A 19539-nucleotide genomic window follows, 5' to 3' on the forward strand; every position below is an offset into this window, starting at 1 on the left:
GTCTTTCTTCATAGGAAAATATACTTGCAAATAAATTGGAACATGAAGATGACTAAAATATTGAAACATATTAATGCAATCTTCAATTAAGAACATGTGAGCTCAAAAGATGGGTAAATCTCAAAAACTCGTGAGCCTAAGATCATTACAATTTCAGCCATGAAATAATTGCAATTGAAATTTGTTGAAAAATAGGCCTAAGTGGGTTGGCCTAAGGGTGAAAAGAAGAATTCGTATTTCACTTAATTACAAATCAATTAGCTTATGCAAGTTTGGCCTCATTGTGGTTGTACAATTTTAAAAATCTTAATCCTTAAACCATTTGGGTTAACATCAAGGGACGTGAATTTAGGACTCAAACATCTATAAATGTTGGATGTTGAAATTATTTGGAACATCAACCCTTCCAAGCACTTCTTGATCCTTACAATGGATCCAAAACCTTCTCTTGGTCCAATCCTAACCTTCTATGCAAGAAAATATACCCCTAATGTGGATGGAATCTCCCAACTCATAACTATCCCATTCACCTAGTGACCCTTAAACAACACCCTGCCACATTTAAAGATCTTTGTCTCTAATCTCCCTTCATTTCTCTGCACAAAATCATATCAAATAGGTGCATAATACATTATCAACCCCTCTTCCATGAGTTACATATACAATACAATGGTAAGAGGGGTCAAATTCATTGAGTTTTCCTTAGAAAGTCAAGTTCTGTCATGTGACAATGACAATCTCTTATTACCTGTGCAAAATCTTTTACAAATGACTTTTCACAAATAAAATCAACTTACAAAATAACCTTCTCAATCATTTTCATATTCAAAGAAAAGCTTTGAAGTGAAATAAAACTTGCACCAATTAAAAACAACCAAATTGCATAGTCATTGTTCTGTGACATTTTTAACAGCGAAATAGAGAGTTTTTTTTATTGATTTTCAAGGGTTATCACATTGAAATCTCCTCAACACCTTTACACATTCATCTATCATGTTCATATAAGATTATTTTTTTCCTTTTTCAAATTTTCTAACACCCTAAAACCAACCAAATTCCCTTTAAATATCTTGGGACAGTTTAGAACAATTTTTAATATCTTTAATAACAATCCTTTATGATAAACTCGAGCTTTAGGACTCAATTCTTGTGACATTTTTGAGACTAATTGACCTTTCTAATGCTTAAAAGACTCATAAACCTTCACTTAATCCCATGACTCTACCATAGTGCCATATGTGGCTTGTTTGGCAACATTTTGTCATATTTCCAAATTACATTGCATTTATTTCCATTTGATATGCATTTTATGACTCTTTGACCCCATTCAACCTAGTACATTCTAGGACTCCCTTTGCCCATGACATTTTACTACATTATATAAATGACCCTTGTCCTTTCATCTTGATGCCAAGAATGGCTTACAACTTGAACTTTAATGATTACAAATATATCAAAAAGGACCTTCACAGGGTCTTATTACATTAAATCCCACATGGTAACCCTGCAATTCTGCAATAAGGCACATAACTTGTTGAAGGTTTTGATTTTTGATTTCAGCTGGGTTTCACTTAATATAAATGGGTATAATACCCTCACTAAAAATTTTTCAAATAGGTAGCAAGCTAAGGGGGCTTGACTAAAGGAAAAATTCAATGGTTTAATATGCTTTAGCCAAAGTGGTAACATGCCAAGAAGTTACAAGGAATGGTTCACAAGACACCATTTGCTAACCCTTCTACAAACAAGGTAGCAAACCAAGTAGTTTTGATTGAGAGAAAAACTCAATGGATATGCATGTTGGTGTGACTTTTCACAATATAGAAATATTCTGATATTTGGGGTAAAAAATCAATTAAGTTTTTTTTTTTAGTCTTGCAGATTAGGGTTTTATTTTGTGAAATCCTGAAAACAATTAGGTTACCCTAACTATGCCCTGTTATGTAAGTTGTATCTTCATTTCAATTTCTTATGTTTTGGCTCTAAATTATCCACAAAAAGGACCTAAGTGCCTGAAAATCCCTTATACCTTTGTTTTGTGTTGCCCTAGTTTTCAAAATTTTCAAAAAGGTTATTGTTTCAAAACCATTTTGGCATGGTATTTTATCTTAAAGATTTGTTTGCATCAGAATACCTTTATTCCTTATGATAAAACTTTTTGCAAAATTTGATTACCAAGCTTCAGGATAAGGTAAATCATTGGACTCATAGATGGCTTTCTATTGCTGCTCGGGTTACTCTTCTTCAAGTTGTTATCCAAGCTCTTCCTACTTATCGAAGCATGGTTCACGCTGCACCTATTTACTTTCTCAAGGAGTTTGATGCTCTTTCTTGACAATTCCTTTGGAGTGGTAATTTGCGTAGTACTAAATGGAGCCTAGTTAATTGGGCAACTATTTGTAGGCCTAAAAAGGAGGGTGGTCTTGGTCTTCGATCTGCTCTATTGAGTAGTCAAGCTTTGGCTGCTAAACTTTATTGGCGATGGTGCTCTGGACAAAATCAACTTTGGGCTTGTATTATCACTCATAAATATTTTCATGGTGCTGATCCTTGCTCTATTTTTCCACTTCCTCTTGAAGGCTGTGGCTCAATGGTTTGGCATACTTTGAAGACAGGTGCAATGTTGGTAAAGAGGGGTCTGTTTTGGATATGTAAAGGAGGTTCTCATGCTTTTTTTTGGTTTGATGCTTGGGATGGATTCCCTTCCATTTTATCCATATATCCTCATCTTTAGCCTCTTTGTGACTCTTTTCTTGCCGCTGGATGGGATAAAGTGGCTCATTACAAGACTCCTTATCAATTGGGACCTGTTGTTGGTTACAGATGGAAGCATTGTTCTGATTGGCCTCCTGGAGATACAGACATGGATCGTCAGGAGCTTTCTCAAATTCTAGCCTCTAGAGAGTGTTCTTCTTTGCTTGCTCCATATGTTTTGGCTTGGGGCGGTACCTTGTCTGGTAAATATTATGTCTCTGCTGGGTATTAGGAGATAACTAGACAATTATTTGGGGATGCTGAGGTCCCTTGGTGGAAGCAAGTTTGGAATAAAGTTTCTTGGTCCAAGTGCAATTTTTTCATGTGGCTAGTGGCTCACAACCATTGTCTTACCTGGGATAATCTTTGTAAACGTGGATTTAAAGGCCCCTCTTATTGTTTTTTGTGTGGTAATGGAGAGGAGTCTATCTCCCATCTATTCTTCCATTGCTCCTATTCTACTCAGATATGGCACCTTTGGTGGAGCGCTTGGGGTTGTTCTTGTTGGCATGCTTCCTCTTTGCCTGAGTTTTGGGCCTGCTTGGGTACTGCTCCCTCCAAGTCTTCTTTTCTCCATGCTGCTTGGATTGTTGGCCCATCTTTCATGCTTTGGCATATTTGGTTGGAGAGGAATCATCGCATATTCCAAGATGTTTAGCTTGGTGTTTTGCATCTTTGGTGGAAAATATCACATTCTCTTCAGGAAACTATTCTTGTGAAGTGTGAGCTTGATGGGGGTATGGATCCAGTTGATCTTGCTATCTGTAATCGCCTCAATTTTCATCTGCAGGATGGAGCTGCATCTCATAGGTTTCCTTCTATGTCCAGGCAGCTTCGCCATCAGAGGAAGGGTCGGGTTAATCGGGATGGGCACTGGACTCCTCCTCCCTGTGGAGTTCTGAAAATTAACACTGATGGTTCTTCCCGTGGGAATCCTGGTCCAGCTGGTATTGACGGAGTGGCTCGTTGTAGTTCTAGGGATGTTAAATTTTTCTTCTCAGTTCATAAGGGTGATTCTACTAACAATCTCATGGAAGCTCAGGTTATTTTATATGCTATGGAACAGAGTTTCTTGCGGGGATGGAGTAAGATTATTTGTGAGTCTGATTCCTAGGTGGTGGTGAACATGCTTTTTTCGCAAGAGCTTGATGATGTTAGTTGGCAGCTGGCCACTGTTGTTAAGATGATTCTTTTCTTCTCTTCCTCTTTTCAGTTCATTAGGTTCACGTATATTCCTTGTGAATGGAATAGAACTGCTGATTGTTTAGCCAAATGGGCATCTAGTCATGATCCGGGTTGGAATATTAGGGATAGGAGGCAACTGTCCTTTGAGATGGTGCAAGAATTTGATGATCTTGTTGCTCAGGATCGAGCTCCTTGTTGAGCTCTCCTTGTTGTATTTCTTTTTGTCTTAATACATTTTTACCCCTCTTTTTGTGAAATTTTTTTCAACACCATTGATTTTAGTTCATATCTACGGTTCCCGCATTCTTGCATTATCAAAGTGCTAGGTTTTTAAATAATGCAGGGAAGCATATTTGTGACACGTAGCCTCGGATAGTTTTTGAGATACAGTGCACCACAAAAGGTCTAGTATGTCAGCATGGGTCAAGACACTTTTGCAAATTTGTCAGATTTGCTAGGACACATTTTATTTTCCTGTATTGTCATTGATGGTCTAAATCAATAAAGCTTCACCTTATGATCAATATGCATAAACTGTGGATCTAGTTCAAATCTACAATTCTCGCATTCTTGCATTATCAAAATGCGTGATCTTTAAATAATGCAAGAAAGCGGGCTCACGATGCGTGGAAATGGTGATATCATGGGCCCACCTTTTGCAAAAAGGTAATTACGGTGTGTCTTCTATGGCAATTGTCAAATGACATGGAATGGATAGAAAACTTTTCATTGATCCATTCAGATTGAATGAATGCAGAGTCATTACATGTTTCTGATCACCATTGATTAAAGCAAGATCAACAGTTCCTACATTCTCGCATTATCAAAATGTGTAATCTTTAAATAATGCAGGCAAGCGGGCATGGTGGGATCGGGACAAAGCTTTAAGAATTATGCTGAGTCAACAGTAATAATAGTGTATGGTTTTTTGGGAAAACCTCATGTGCTACCATTTCATGTGCCATTAAAGATAGGAGTTGTTGAGTTGTTATGGTAGATAGGTACCATAGATGAGAGGGAGTTGACCAGGAAGGACACATTTTTTCCAATTGTCACGGTGGCCCATGATTTTGTTTTTGTGAGGAAAGGTTGGAAACACTTGAAATTTTTTTTAGACAAATATAACATGGCATAATCTCATGCCAGATTTATTGATCCTGAAGGTTTCTATGATAGCTTCAGGGAGAGAATAAAAGCTTCTCACATGGTCCAACAAGTTTATTATCTTGAAGATGTGATTAGAAACATTTTCACCTTACAAGAACAAGAATTGAGAAAAGAAAAGTGAATGATGTTTAGCAAAACTCTTGAATTCATTAATGCTTTTGACCCCTACTATGACCCATTGAAAGAAAAGAAATACCTGGGAGCCAAGATGCAGGCCTTGATGAATAATTTTGCTAAGATAACATAGGCTATGAATGAAAAAAGGGCTACATATATTAAGGCATACCTAGACAAAGCTGCAGAAGTGTAGAAAAGGATTAATAGTAAAAACATAGTAGCTCCTAGCCAATATACCTTGCAAAAATTTGCAGGTATGTAATGATTCAAAGTGTGCAACAAGGTCTTCCTCATCAAGGAAAAAGACCAAGAAGTCCATCTACAACTAGTGCTCCAAAAAGATAGAAATTAGAACAGGGATCTTTTTCTTCTCTGCCAGAACAATATTCCCCAAGCCAATCCCCAATCAGGATAGATGATGAAGCATCTATAGGGGAACAATTAAGAAAAATTGGAGGAGAAGGGGATATAATTGTTACTTCCATAGATCTGGAGATTGGGGAACCACAAGAACCCCTTACAGCTTCCTTGGAGCTTACTGTTGCTGACTATAAAGGTAAGGAAATTGATCCTATAGTTGCCCAAGCCTCTGAGAGGTTTGTAAATGATGAAAACTTTGTGAAGTCTAGAGCATTTGCACAATTTTTGTGGAGACTGAATATAGGCAATTTTGAAAATACTTGTAACAAAATAAAAGCAAAACAACCAGATAAACTAGACTCTGTTATCAAAGAAGAGGTGAAATCTAAATTTTTGAATGATTTTGCCCAATTTACACCTGAGGCTGGGAAGAAATTAGTTAAATAGTCAGGAGTTCTTATCTTACCTGAATGGGATATTGTGAATGCTATGGCTTTTGATTCAATAAGAAAACAAAAGGATGTCCAGTTACAAACTGAAGAAGAAATTTTACAGGCTCATAGAGGAGTTAAATTTAGTGATGATCACCAAGACCTTGTAATTTTGTCAATTAAGGAAAGGGATAAAACTAGGATGCAGGAAATCTCTACTACAGAACATACTAGTACATTGACAGTATATAGGGCTAGTGAAGTAAGCAGCAAGCAAATAATGGGGATGGCCTCAAAAGTGCTGAAATTTGGTGGTGTTGTATCTGGCAAGGAAGAGGATAGATTTACCCAACTCAATGCTAGATTTGAATAAGTTTTAAAAGCATATGAGGAAAGGGGAATATAGATACAGTCACTAGAAAACAAAATGTCTCAAATGGAGAAGATACTTGGGAAGAGAAAAGTAGGAGAATCCAGTGCAAATAGGATGACCTACCCTTCACAATCACTTGTTGGAGCAACCCCTATTGTTGAAATACTAGACACCCATGAAATACCTCAATTCTATAATGCAGAGGACTTTGAAGAAGAAAAAACCAAATTACATGAGTTGCAGGTAGAATTAAAGAATCAATATGAAGGAAAATTGAAGTAGGGTGTGATGTATTTAAGGGATAAAATAAAATGGTCAACTTTCTTTGATCAGTTGACAAGAGTTACAGTTCTCATGGATGAGTTGAGCAGAGATGAGGTTAAATTAACTCCTCTGGCATAGAAGTGGAGGGAGAGAAACAATGATATCACATTCATGTGTATATCTGCTGTCCAAATGCCTTGTGATCAAGTAGAGAAATTTTTTGATTTATTAAATAAGCTAGGAGATTTTGGTGATAAGAGGGATTCTTTGCAAAAAAGATTAACACATTGTTTTTCCAAATATATTGCTAAAAAATTCATTTTATTTCCTTGTGCTTCAGAATCTGTTGACACAATAAAGGAAAAAGAAAAGTGGAAAAAAGAGTTAGACGAAATATTTCATGAAAGGATCAAGAAAATCATGAATGAAACTAGTCACTAGTTTTGGGCAAGAACAAATGAAGAGTTGGTAAAGATACAATCATTCTATAATGCCATCAGAAAAGAGCTTGATGATTTAGAGGAATTGGAAAATTCTTTAGTAATCATATGAAGAGAGGCTCTAAATTTTAATTAGCCAGATGATGTTGTTTATAATGAGTGGAAAAATCAATTTTTAGTACAAATGTCAGAAGATGATGAGGAGGAAGATGCAAAAGTAAAGGTTACCCTCATAATCAGTAATGTAGACATGGAAAATCCCCAGATCAAAGTAAGTTTGTAGGTAGTTGAAGATGATACAACACTTTTTAACCTTATGGCCACTTACTTTGAGGATGAAGAATAAATGAAGAATCGGATCATATTCTTTTGTTTCAACAACTGAGAAGCATAACAAAAAGGGACCCACCAAGGAATGTTTGATGTAATAGCTTTTCTATTGTTTTCTTTTGTCTTTTGTGGTAGACATTTGTTAGTATCTTTTAGAAGACACATGTCACTTTCTTTTAGCCTGAAGCTTGTTGCATCTCACACTATTTAAGTGAGATTTCAAGGCTAAAAAATGGTCTGAATTCTATTTTTCTAAGTAATATGCTTAGTCTATCTTTGGTCCAAAATTTTGAAAGCAAATCCATGATGTATTTTCTGTGTCAATTCTTTGAGAATACATGAATATAGAATGAATTGTGTCTTTTTCTGAAGGTCATTCTGAGTTTATTGTAAATGGTATACCATTTTAAAAGAAAATGAATACAAATTGTGAATTGTCCCCATATCAGTTCTTTTTGAATCTTGTCTCCTTCTAATTACATGGTTATCTTGATATTGTATAAGTAAAGGCTTGTGCAATTGAATGCAATCTAGTTAGGTTGTATATCTATTTATCACTGCTATTAATTCAATGGATTAAATAAAAGCTTTGATGAATGTGATGAGGTTTCTTTAGTAATGGAAAGGATTTTGAATGATGAATTCTGATAAGAATTGCTCATAGAATTTGTTGTAAGGCAATAAATTAGATCTAAGAATTTGCTATAGACTCTGAACCCCAATGGATTAGGCACTGATCAAATTGATTCAGCTGACCAATGGGGGAATTTTTTTTTTGTGACCAATGTGGGAATGATAAAATAAAAAATAAAGAGGATTCATAGCATTTTAAAAAAAAATTTGTAGGAAAATGGATGCAAACGTACTAGTGCCACTACACTTTAAAATAATATGAGATTTTAATAAGGAATACTCCAGTGCTACATTAAAACTAGATCTTAGGTTGTTTGAAATGGTAGTTTGAAGGAAAAATAGGTCATATATTAGGTCTATACATAAAACAAAGTAGGTTACTTTTAAAAGGAAAAGATAAAATAGACGTGAGTTAAATAACATAGATTTACATTGCATCTTGAGTAATCCAGATTCAAAAAGGATGAAGAGGAAATATGTGCCTAAATAAAAATGCAGTCCTAAAAGATCATCAAGAAGGAGTTGAGGATGCTACTAAGAAAAATAGTGCGAACACCCACAATTTTGCCAATTTGCACTAGAATTCTTCATCTCAAGTCCACTTGATTCTAGAAAATAACTATTAGCTACTCCCTACCAGAGATCATGTTCACCAATTACTACAAAATTAAAAAAAAGTTTAGATTTTATTAATGGGGGGCCAAAGCAATGCAAGTTTTTCTTTCTAAACTAGCATTGTTTTATGAAGTTGAATGGCTATTTACTAATTTACAGAAAAAAGATTAGCACCCTAACTAGAATCATTCTAAGGTTCCATCATGCAGATCCATGTTGTCTAGAAAGAAAAGGAAAGCATCAGTGGTGCATCCAATTTGTGTTGAGCTTGTTTTGTAATTCACCTAAAAATGAAAGAATGACACAACCTTGATTGGGAGAAATTTTGTTACCTGTTAGCTGAAAATAAAATCATTTCAGCAAGCAAGGGTGCAAGGCTTGTTAAATTTTTATGTGTTTCTCAAATAGATTATGTGGATTGCCAAGAAAAAGCATCATATATGAGGTCTGAACATGATACAAACTATGCCACTTTTCAAATAAAATATTTAAATCACATAGATCAATATTATATGCAAAGCAATCTAGATCTAGAAAAGATGAAGACAAAAGATATGTCTAATTAATTAACATAGACCTAAAAGATACTAATAGAGGATTTGAAGATGATTTTCGGAAAAATGGTGCAAATGCACATGATTTTTCTAGTGCACACAATAAATCTTATAGTCAGTTATGTTTGAAGTTAGAAAACAACTATCGGCTACTAATTGCTGAAGATAATGTTCACCAATTACTACCACATTGAATCACATGCATTTCTTTTATTAATGAAAACAACACAATTTTTCCTTTCTAAATTAGTATCCTTTCTTAAATTTGGATATCCTGTAATTTTTTGTGAAGACAGAGTTAGTGCCCTTATAGGAACCGATGTGAGTTGCCATCATGCAACCCACTTTGTCTAGAATAAAAGACAAAGCATTTATGCTACATCCAATTTGTGCTCGACTAGTGAAATACACCTCTACCATGGATATAAAGCACAATGAGAATGAGAGAATTTTTTTTACCTGTTACTTGAAAATAAAACCAGTTGAGGAGGCAAGGGTGCATGAGTTGTCAAAACTTCATGTGCTTCTCAAACAATTTCTGTGGATATCAAGAAAAGTCTTCACATACCCTCGTACATTTTAATATTGAAACACAATCAATATTTTTTTGATAGGTAATGTTTAGTAAAATGAAGTAGAGAAAAAGAAACACAGTTACAATAGCACCCTTCTACCAAAAAAACACACCTAGTATACAATAATGGATAAGATCAAGACAACAATAATAATTACTCATTGCTAAAGAATGTGGTATCAAACAGCCACCAAGACAATTGGGTTCAGGGTGTACTAACATCTCCTATTAGCTATATATAAGTGTAATTTATTGGTGACATCATTCTTTCCCAAGATATAGGAAAATTAATTAAAAAGACACTAAAGAGTATGATATGGTTCAGGCCAAGTTTTACATCAAAATGTTGCCTAATTAGGTGTCACAAATCCTATTGTTGTTTACTTAGAGATGTGACTTTTAGGTGTCACAAGGATGGATTGATTCCTCTTCTAGTTATGTGTAACTTGGTATTTGGCAATAAATGCTTGGAGATGCAAAATTTCTCCATAGAAGAATTGCAAATTCAAGCATAAGAATAAAAAGTATGCTCCAAAAGTTATAGAAAATCAAAATATAAAAGTTGAAGAAATCCACAATCAAAGTTTCTGACATAAACATGCTTCATGCTTCACCTTCCCTCATTGCCGTTCTCTTAAATTGCAAATTATTTCTAAGACAAACGAAAAGAACTAAAGCTTTGATTACATATCCAATTGTCAAAAGCATTTTCCTCATCTTCAAATATCAAAGGGCTTAGAAATTAATTCCCTTAGAGTTGAAAGTTAAACTTAATGAATTCTTCCAAGACACTTTATTATATTCACTTCTGTACCATAAATCAATGCTATTGGTGCTGGCTCATCCTAGTCCAAGTTTTTTTTTTGAGCAATAGAACCACCAGAATCTACAAAATTTGCTATGTAGCACAACAGTCCGAGTTGCACTCATGCAGTGATTCTGATTTCAAAATAAGCTTCAATAGAGAAATTATTAAGTGGGATGCTTGATAATTTTTTAGAGGGTTCAATAACATTAACTAATCAGAAATTGACTCAATCAATTTTTTAAGAGATATATGCACCATGAAGGCCTTGGATACAAGACTCATCATATCTGTTAGTATACTTCACACTTTGCTTTTGCTATGTAATTTTGATAGGTAATCAATCTATTGGTATTCTATTTCTATTTTTTCTTTGTATGTAAGCTTAAGGGTAATAACAACAATTACGATATCTAGATAAATATTCAAATAGATAAAGAGTTGTATTGTAAAAACAAGTTTATAAAACAATCTAAAGAAAAATTTGAGGATAGAAGCCACCTATTACTTCAAAATTTCCAGAGCAATCATATCAGACTGAGTGATATGGATTACAAACTTTGACTCTTGTGCTATTTTATTTGCAACAACATGTTTGTTTTACAATATATGTATTGTTTTATTAACATAATTTGTATTACCTTAAGCTTGGTTGGAGGGCAATTCATGAATGCTGACTTGGCTTGAATTCTTAACCCATCTGAGCATCCTCAAATAATAGGCATTTATAATTTCCAGTCCTACCAACACAGTGATTAGTAGGCCTGCAATTAAGAAAAATGGATTGGATCACAAAATAATAACAAAGAACCATATACTCGCTCTATCTAAGAATATATTTTATTATTCAGTCATTGCAACTTTTGTGACAACTTCGTCCCTATCTTTTTCTTGGTAGATACGCTCAAGAAATTGCAAAATATGACCTGCATAATGAATCAGTAACTCTTTTTTGGAGGAGCTTTTGAAACCTTTAAAAATGCCTGAATATGCTTCTAGAATTCCATTACATGCTGATTTGTATACTAAAATCAGTTCATCCTCTTGATCAATAGAATGCATAGACGACTCTGTTGCTCTCTGAAGCATAGGCATCACATAACCTAAATATTTTTCAAAATGTTCCCCAATGGCCAGTGCTATATCTCCAAAGCATGAAAATATTGAGGGTTTTACTGAACAATGTAGCCTATCACTTTAAAAAACAATGTATATGCTACCAGAGGTAACGACATGGACTTACCTCACCTCAAAGAGCTCCCGTGTGTGGTGCACATGTAGATAGACCCTCCTTCAGCTGGTGGCAAAATGACGACAACATTTTTCTTTTTTTGTTATGTGAACCCGAGTTGGTGGAAATTTTGACCAACTCGAGCATAAAAATGAGTTATGTGAACCCGAGTTGGTCAAAGTTTTGACCAGCTCGGGCATAAAAATGAATTTTTTTAATTCAACAAGCATTTTAAGAGCTACATCAAAAATAAAGGTCAAAATTTGATCTAAGATGTACTAGTGGTTGTATTGCAATGGTGTTTTTTGCTGAATAATACATGGTGATGGATTCTTTTGGAGGCTAGGTTTTTTGCCCTCAATGAGGGTTTCCCAGGCTATATCTTGTGTCACAATTTTGTAACTATGTTGTCTATTCTCTTGCATGTGGATTTTAATTCCATATTTATTTTAAATCTATGAGATGGGTTATGTGGAAATAGTTATATTCTGTGTTGTCAAGTTTCCTTACAATGTAGTCTCAAGGACATCCGCAACACATAAACAATTAACCTGCAAGAACAACTCTTAGAAAAAAATAAATCTCCAACAATCTCTTAAGTTCTCCACAACCAACAGAGGAAAGAGATAAAGGAATAACCATGTCATCTCTCACATGACATAAATGAGCACAAACCACTAATCACAATCTCTAACCAATCTCAAATCTAATGTAAGTGAAACCAAACATCCAGGAAGATAACCGAGAGCAAAGAGAAACCATGAAAATCATAACCTGTATCATGTTCGTCTACACACACCTCTAGATATAAACTATGCAAGTATGATCTCCTCCATAAATCCCCAACAAGAAGCCACAACAATACCCAAACCATACCATATAACTAATCATGGATGGAATCCTCTCACAGGAAGGTCAAACTCATAAACCCATTTCTAATCCAAGGAATAACCATTCCTATACCAAGGAATATGCCCAATATAAAACCATCTTCCAAAATCAACCAGCATAACACCAACATATGACAATGGAGATAACCAATGCTAAACTGTCTCTCAAATGAACCCTCTAGAACTAACTCATGTACCATAGCTCAAGATCCATATCCATGAAAGATAAGCATAAACATAATGCACCTAAGAGAAAAAATGCATTATACCTCTCAAGTATCAAACCACCAAGTAGAACAAGAGTGGGGAATGAGAATGCTCATCAAGCTATCCAAGTCTCCAACCAAGACTCATCTAAGAACAATCTCCTCTCAAGTCCATATCAAGTGAATGCCCCTCATACTCTCTTGCTGAAACCATCAACCGTCCCAACAAATACTTCTCTAATCCAAGAGAAAATAACATCACCACCATATCTCAATATCAATAAGAACTTGTAACCAATCAATCCATGGGAACTTAAAATGCAACATAACAATATCATGAAGTATCTAGCTTATGATCAATGTACTCAATGCCAAGAAAATAAACTAAGATCAATGCCAAAATTCCAACCATGGCCTCAAGAACATAAACATGACAACATGATCTAAATCATCTTAACCAAAGAGATAACATGCTCCATATGAACATACTATAACATGTCAAAACTCTAAATATGTATCAAGAGTATACAATGACATAATTATGAAACCATCCTTACACCAAGGATAACATGTCAAATGAAAGCATAAACCACACCTTTACCAAGAACTCCATTAGTCCTCAAGATGCAACCATCTCCACACACCATAAAGAAAACTATCTCCACATATCATGAAGAACCATCTCCATTCACCATGAAGATAACCAAGAACCCCATGAGTCCTCAAGATCTAACCATCTTCACACACCATGAGGATGACAAGTGCACCATGCAAATGTCAAAGATGCTTCTGTAGCAACAGGATCTAAGAAAAATCTCCAACATCTACAAACACTCAATAAATATATCCTCTAGGTCTATACTAACACAACCAAAATGTCAGCAACAAGTGAAACCAAGATCTCCAAAACAAAGAAGATACAAACCAACCTAGGAACTAATCTTGCACTCTCACCTCACTACTGTCATAACAAGCTCCCACTAAATTGTGTATCCAAGCTATCCATGACATCATGATGAAAAACCATCATCCAACCATAAGAATCAACCAATGACATCAAACCATCAAAGAACTCAAAGTGCACATCATGAGCTCCTCAAAAGAAACAAAATAACCATGATCCTCAACCAAGAAAATATACCACCATAACCAAATCAAGAATCCAAGCCAATAAACATCAAGGATGTACTTGTATATCCATTCATGTCATGCCAAAATTCATGGCACCATGATCACATCCATGAACCAGACATCTGACTCTCAATATGTCCAACCTGTCAGCATAAATCAACAGTCCTCTACCATGACTATACCTGGTAATAACATCTAATCCCTTCTACATGAAGAAAAAATCAGCAAACCATGTGACTTAGGGAAGAGACAACCAAAATCCAAGCCACTAATCTAAATATGCATCAACAATAAAAGATTAATGGGCAATGACAACCCATATCCAAGCCATAAATGCATGCAACACCCATTATCTCAACAATAATAGCCATCCCTCACATGATACAAACACATGCATGCTACAATATGCAATAATTTAACACATACAAGCAATAAAGAAGAACATAAACATGGCAATAGAGAACCTACCTTCCTTCTAATTCTATACTTTACTTCTCTAAATATAGAGAATGAGTGAACAACCTTCAACTCTTCAAACGGACTCTAAATAGACTCAAAACTTACCTACCCAAAATAATAGTAACTCCAAATTTGACTTTAACCCTCCTATGGTCTTCCCACTTGTCCCTATCATCAAGACAACCTTTGGAAAGAGTAAAAACTTGAGTAACCTCATGGAGATGATCCATTTTCACAACAAAGGGAAATTGGGATATTTTAGGGGTCATAAATGTTGCTAGGAAGTTCTAGAAGGGTGGAAAAGGTTCCTAACCCATACACATACCACTTGGGAACTGTAATTACATTAAATTTGGCTTCTAGGGTCAATTTATGACCTTTACAAGTGGCCTAAGGATGTAACCTTTTCACTAAATCCTAATTAAGGGGAAGTAATTTAGGTTACAAATTAACCAGTTTTGGATTAATGGGTTACTCTGCCAACCCTAAATTGACACGATGACACACATGCATATAATGAGTGTCAAGTGACACCATAAGATTTAATTTTACATAACATTAAACATGTCACAAAATATAGAATGATACACACATATTCAGATTATGATACAAATTAAACACTTGACAACAAGGTTCAAATCACTTTATTTGATTTAACTTTAGTCTTATAGTTTGCACATAGGGTCGACTAATGATTCTTTGATTAATTCCATGGTTAATTATCCTACACACTCAATCCAAATATCATTAGTTCGATAACATCACATTCATATATTTAAACCAAATTTGCATAATCACATTGATCAAAACATTAAAACTTTCATTTAAATAACCTTTCTCATTTTTGCACACATATTTAATCATCACTAATTGCATAATTAAAATATTTAACATATTCATAATTCTGAATCATTTACTGAAATACACCATCATTATGCATGTCTACACATTAAAATTCAAATAATATGATTAAACATTTTTAAAGTAAAACATCACACATCATAAATAATATAGATAATGTCCAATACATCAAATAATGTCTCAACATATTGAGTCATAATGTGTCAAAATATAATGTATCAAAGGTGATATGATGGATCAGGGAGATGCCTCACATCCTCCCCCACTAGGCATGAACTTCCTCTTATAGTTCATAAAAAAATTATGGGTACTGAGATCTCATCCATGCTACATCTTCCATGAAGCTATGGCATTATCATAAAAATCCCACTGTACCCTAACTTGGTCAAACTCTTGGCCTCAAAGAGCTAGGGTTCGTGGGGCAATAAGATAGATAGACTCTAGTGCTAGTTACCCATTAGAATCCACCTATAAGGCATCCCAATTTATAATGTGAGACTCATTATATATATATATATATATATATATATATATATACACACACATATATATATATATACATATACATATACATACATATACATATGTACATATATACATATACATATACATATATACATATATACATATACATATACATATACATATATATATATGTATATATACATATGTATATGTATATGTATATATGTATATATGTATATGTATATGTATATATATATACATATGTATATGTATATGTATATGTATATGTATATATGTATATGTATATGTATATATATATATATATGTATATATATATATATATATATATATCCTCTAAGTATAGAAACATGGAAGACATAATGGATGTGTGATAGGATAGGTGACAAGGCTAGATGGTAAGCAACTGGTCCTACCCTCTCTAAGATCTCAAATGGTCCAATGAATCAAGATTCCAAATTAGAGCCCTTTCTAAAGTGAATCAGACTCTTGTGCAGCCATACTCTCAAGAAGACTCTGTCTCTGATTCTATACTCTTGATCAATCCTCTTAGCATCATCACACTTCTTCTGCCTATCCTAGGCCTCTCTAAAACACTGTCTAATCAAAGTCACCTGCTACTCCATCTCTCTAACTAACTAAGGACCAATAGATACTGTATCTTTGATTCTGTCCTAACTAAAAGGTGTTCTACATGGTCTACTATACAAGGCTTGATAAGGTGGCATACTTATAGAGGAGTGGTGCCCATTATTATAGGAAAACTCAACAAGATGCAAATATTCCTCCCATTTGACCTAATGATCCATCATGTACATGTACAACATATCCTCCAATACCTCATTCACTCTCTTAGTCTGACCATCGATCTAAGGATGGTATGTTGTACTAAAATTGAGCCTAGTGCCCAATGTTGCTTGCAGCTCTCTCCAAAAGGATGATGTGAACAATGAGTCTCTATCTAAGATGATCTTATGGGGAATGCCATGAAGTTTGTTAATGTCTTGTAAGAAAACCTGAGCTATGTCTCATGCTATTAAAGTAGTACACATGGGTGGGCAACCTTGGTCAACATGTCAACCATCACCAAAATGGCATCAAGGAAGGGAAAAGATATGGGACAATGAACAATAAAATCCATAGAAATAGTGTGCCACTTCCACTATGGGATCTCATGAGGTTGAAGAAGCCCACCAGGATGATAGTTTTTGGCCTTCACCCTCTAGCACTTGAGGCATCTCACAAAAATACTAGCAACTTACACTCTCATGCCTGGCTAATGATATAATTGCCTTAGGTCTGTATGTAGCTTCTTAACATCAAGGTGCACTACATAAGGTGCTTTCTGAGCCTCAAGTACAATGAGATTACACAAACACCCAATGAATACTCTAAATACTTCCCTTTTAAGGGTCTCTAAGAATGCACCAACTAACTAACTTTTTCATATAGCTCATCTTCTAGAAAGTGATGTAGGATACACTCTCTCAAATTGGTGAAAGTAGTCATAGATGAAAGCTCATGATGCGTTCTACTTAAGACATCTACAACCACATTATAAGTTCCCTTGATGTAATGAACATCAAAATCGTACTCACAAAGGAACTCCATCCACCTTCTTTTCCTAGCATTAAGGTTTGGTCATGTGAATATGTACTTCAAGCTCTAATAGTCACAATGAAGCTCGAATCTATCATCGAGAAGGAAGTGTCAGCACCTCACTAAAGCATGTACCATTACTGCCAGCTCTAGATCATGCATAGAGTAATTAATTTCATGAGTCTACAACTTCCTAGACTCTAAGAAATTAGGTTGTCCATTCTGTATAAGTAATGCCCCTATACCATCGAAAGATGCATCTGTGCATACCACAAAATTTACAGAAGGATGTGATTGGGTGTAGCAATCTAGAGAATCTTGCAATAAAGCATCAATAATATCCTACTAGTCCCATAAAACTCCTCACCTCAGTGATACTGGTGGGTGTTGGGAAATCCATGATGGATCTACTGAGACTCCATCACCTAATATAACATGACCTAAATAATGTATTTTAAATCTAAAAAATGCACACTTCAACAATCTACCATAAAACTAGTTTCTCTCAACTTCCACAACACTTGTCTTAGGTGCTCCTCATGATCCTCATCATGAGAATATATCAAAATATCATCTAGGAATATGACTACAAACTATTGACAAGGAGATTGTTAAAATAGATTGATACAAGTATGATAAATGCATTTCAATCATTATTTTGTCACTAATGTCAAACTTTATTTTTTCTGGTAAGACACAACTTATATGATTTAAGTACTATCACCTATTTGATTGATGAGGAGGATTTGATCAAAAGATGTAACAATAGCACCTAGTGGAAATCTTGAGTTATGATATAAAAAAGGAGTATAAGAATCAACTAAGACAATGATATCATAGTGCATTGATAATCTACTTAAGGTTGCAAAGGTTGGTTACACTAAGCAAGTTTAGAAGAACAAGTTAAACAAATTTTGTCTACTGAGCTTGATAAAATGGATAGTAGGTGCCAAGAAAAGTTAGTGCAAGCCGAGAAAAAAATCAATTGGAGCCAAGTAAAATTCTATTTTAGTGTATGCTGAGAAAAATAGTGGATTTTGAGTAAACTTTAGTTCATGCCAAGTGATTTTACGAAGGATATTGAGCAATGGAGTATGTGCTGAGCATCAGAAGAAAATTAATGCCGAGTGCCAACATTATTAGAAAGATCATGAATTTGATGAATCTAAGCTAACAAGTTTGTTTTCTTGGATTGTACGAACTAGGTGGAAGATAACATAAAAATGAGCTAGTGGCACATAATTCATGGTAAATCATTTTGAGGTGAATTCAAAGAGGATTGAAGGAGAAGTGATCTGGAATGAGGGGTAGATTCATTGAATCTTACCTAATTTGTCTTAAACCTCAATTGGATGATGAAGAATGAATGACAAAAGATCTTAATTCTCTATTTATAGGGAAGGCTGGTTAGAAGCAAGGGTTGTCATGTGCGAGAACCTAAGGAAGATAATCAGTCAAGAGTATTGCTTCATTCAATGACATAATTAAGAGTCTGCATTGGCATGTTAAGCAATAAGGCTTAAGGGTATGGATGCTTGAAGGGTGAACAAGCTGTCAAAGTTGAAATGTGTGAAAACCAAGCATAATGGAGGACTAAAACAAAGATCTATAATCTTTAAATGAAGTTGTAAGTTTTTATCAGATCAAGCCTTCTTATTACTCTCTAATAATTGTATTAGTCTAGGGTAAATCCTTTGGACTAAGGTTGAACTAACAGTCATTTGTAAATCCTTTAATGGGGTGACATTCCAAGTGAATGGTCTAAGGTCTTATAACAAGGCTTACTCCTAACAAGGTGACTGAAATCCTTTAGTAGGGTCACATTTAATTGTGTGTATTGTAACCTTTAACAGGGTTGGCCTTTCACAAGGCATCACTTCAGAAGAGTGAAAAAGAGTAGCATGTCATTGGTGGTTTTTTCCAAATTGGGTTTCCATGTAAATCATTGTGTCAAGTATGTTTTTGAATCTATCATGTTTCACATTTACATTTTTGCAAATTGATTTGACAGTAACTTACAAGTTTTAAGAGATTGCATAATCTTATGGATGCATGCATGATGATAAATGTTTTATGG

At 34.7% G+C, this 19539-nt stretch overlaps 1 protein-coding gene across 1 annotated transcript in view; it reads left to right on the plus strand.

Moving 5' to 3' along the window:
* Nucleotides 1–4540: 4540 nt before the first annotated feature.
* Nucleotides 4541–19539, plus strand: part of LOC149545067 (uncharacterized) — a 53399-nt gene continuing 38400 nt past the window's right edge. The window contains exons 1-2 of the mRNA XM_089796039.1: nt 4541–4605; nt 4792–4846. Of these exons, the coding sequence (XP_089652165.1) occupies nt 4541–4605; nt 4792–4846 (120 nt within the window). The remainder of the gene's footprint in view (nt 4606–4791; nt 4847–19539) is intronic.

This window comes from Cupressus sempervirens, chromosome 8, assembly GCF_028749045.1.
Source record: "Cupressus sempervirens isolate cs-2001-9-10 chromosome 8, ASM2874904v1, whole genome shotgun sequence".
NCBI lineage: Eukaryota > Viridiplantae > Streptophyta > Pinopsida > Cupressales > Cupressaceae > Cupressus > Cupressus sempervirens.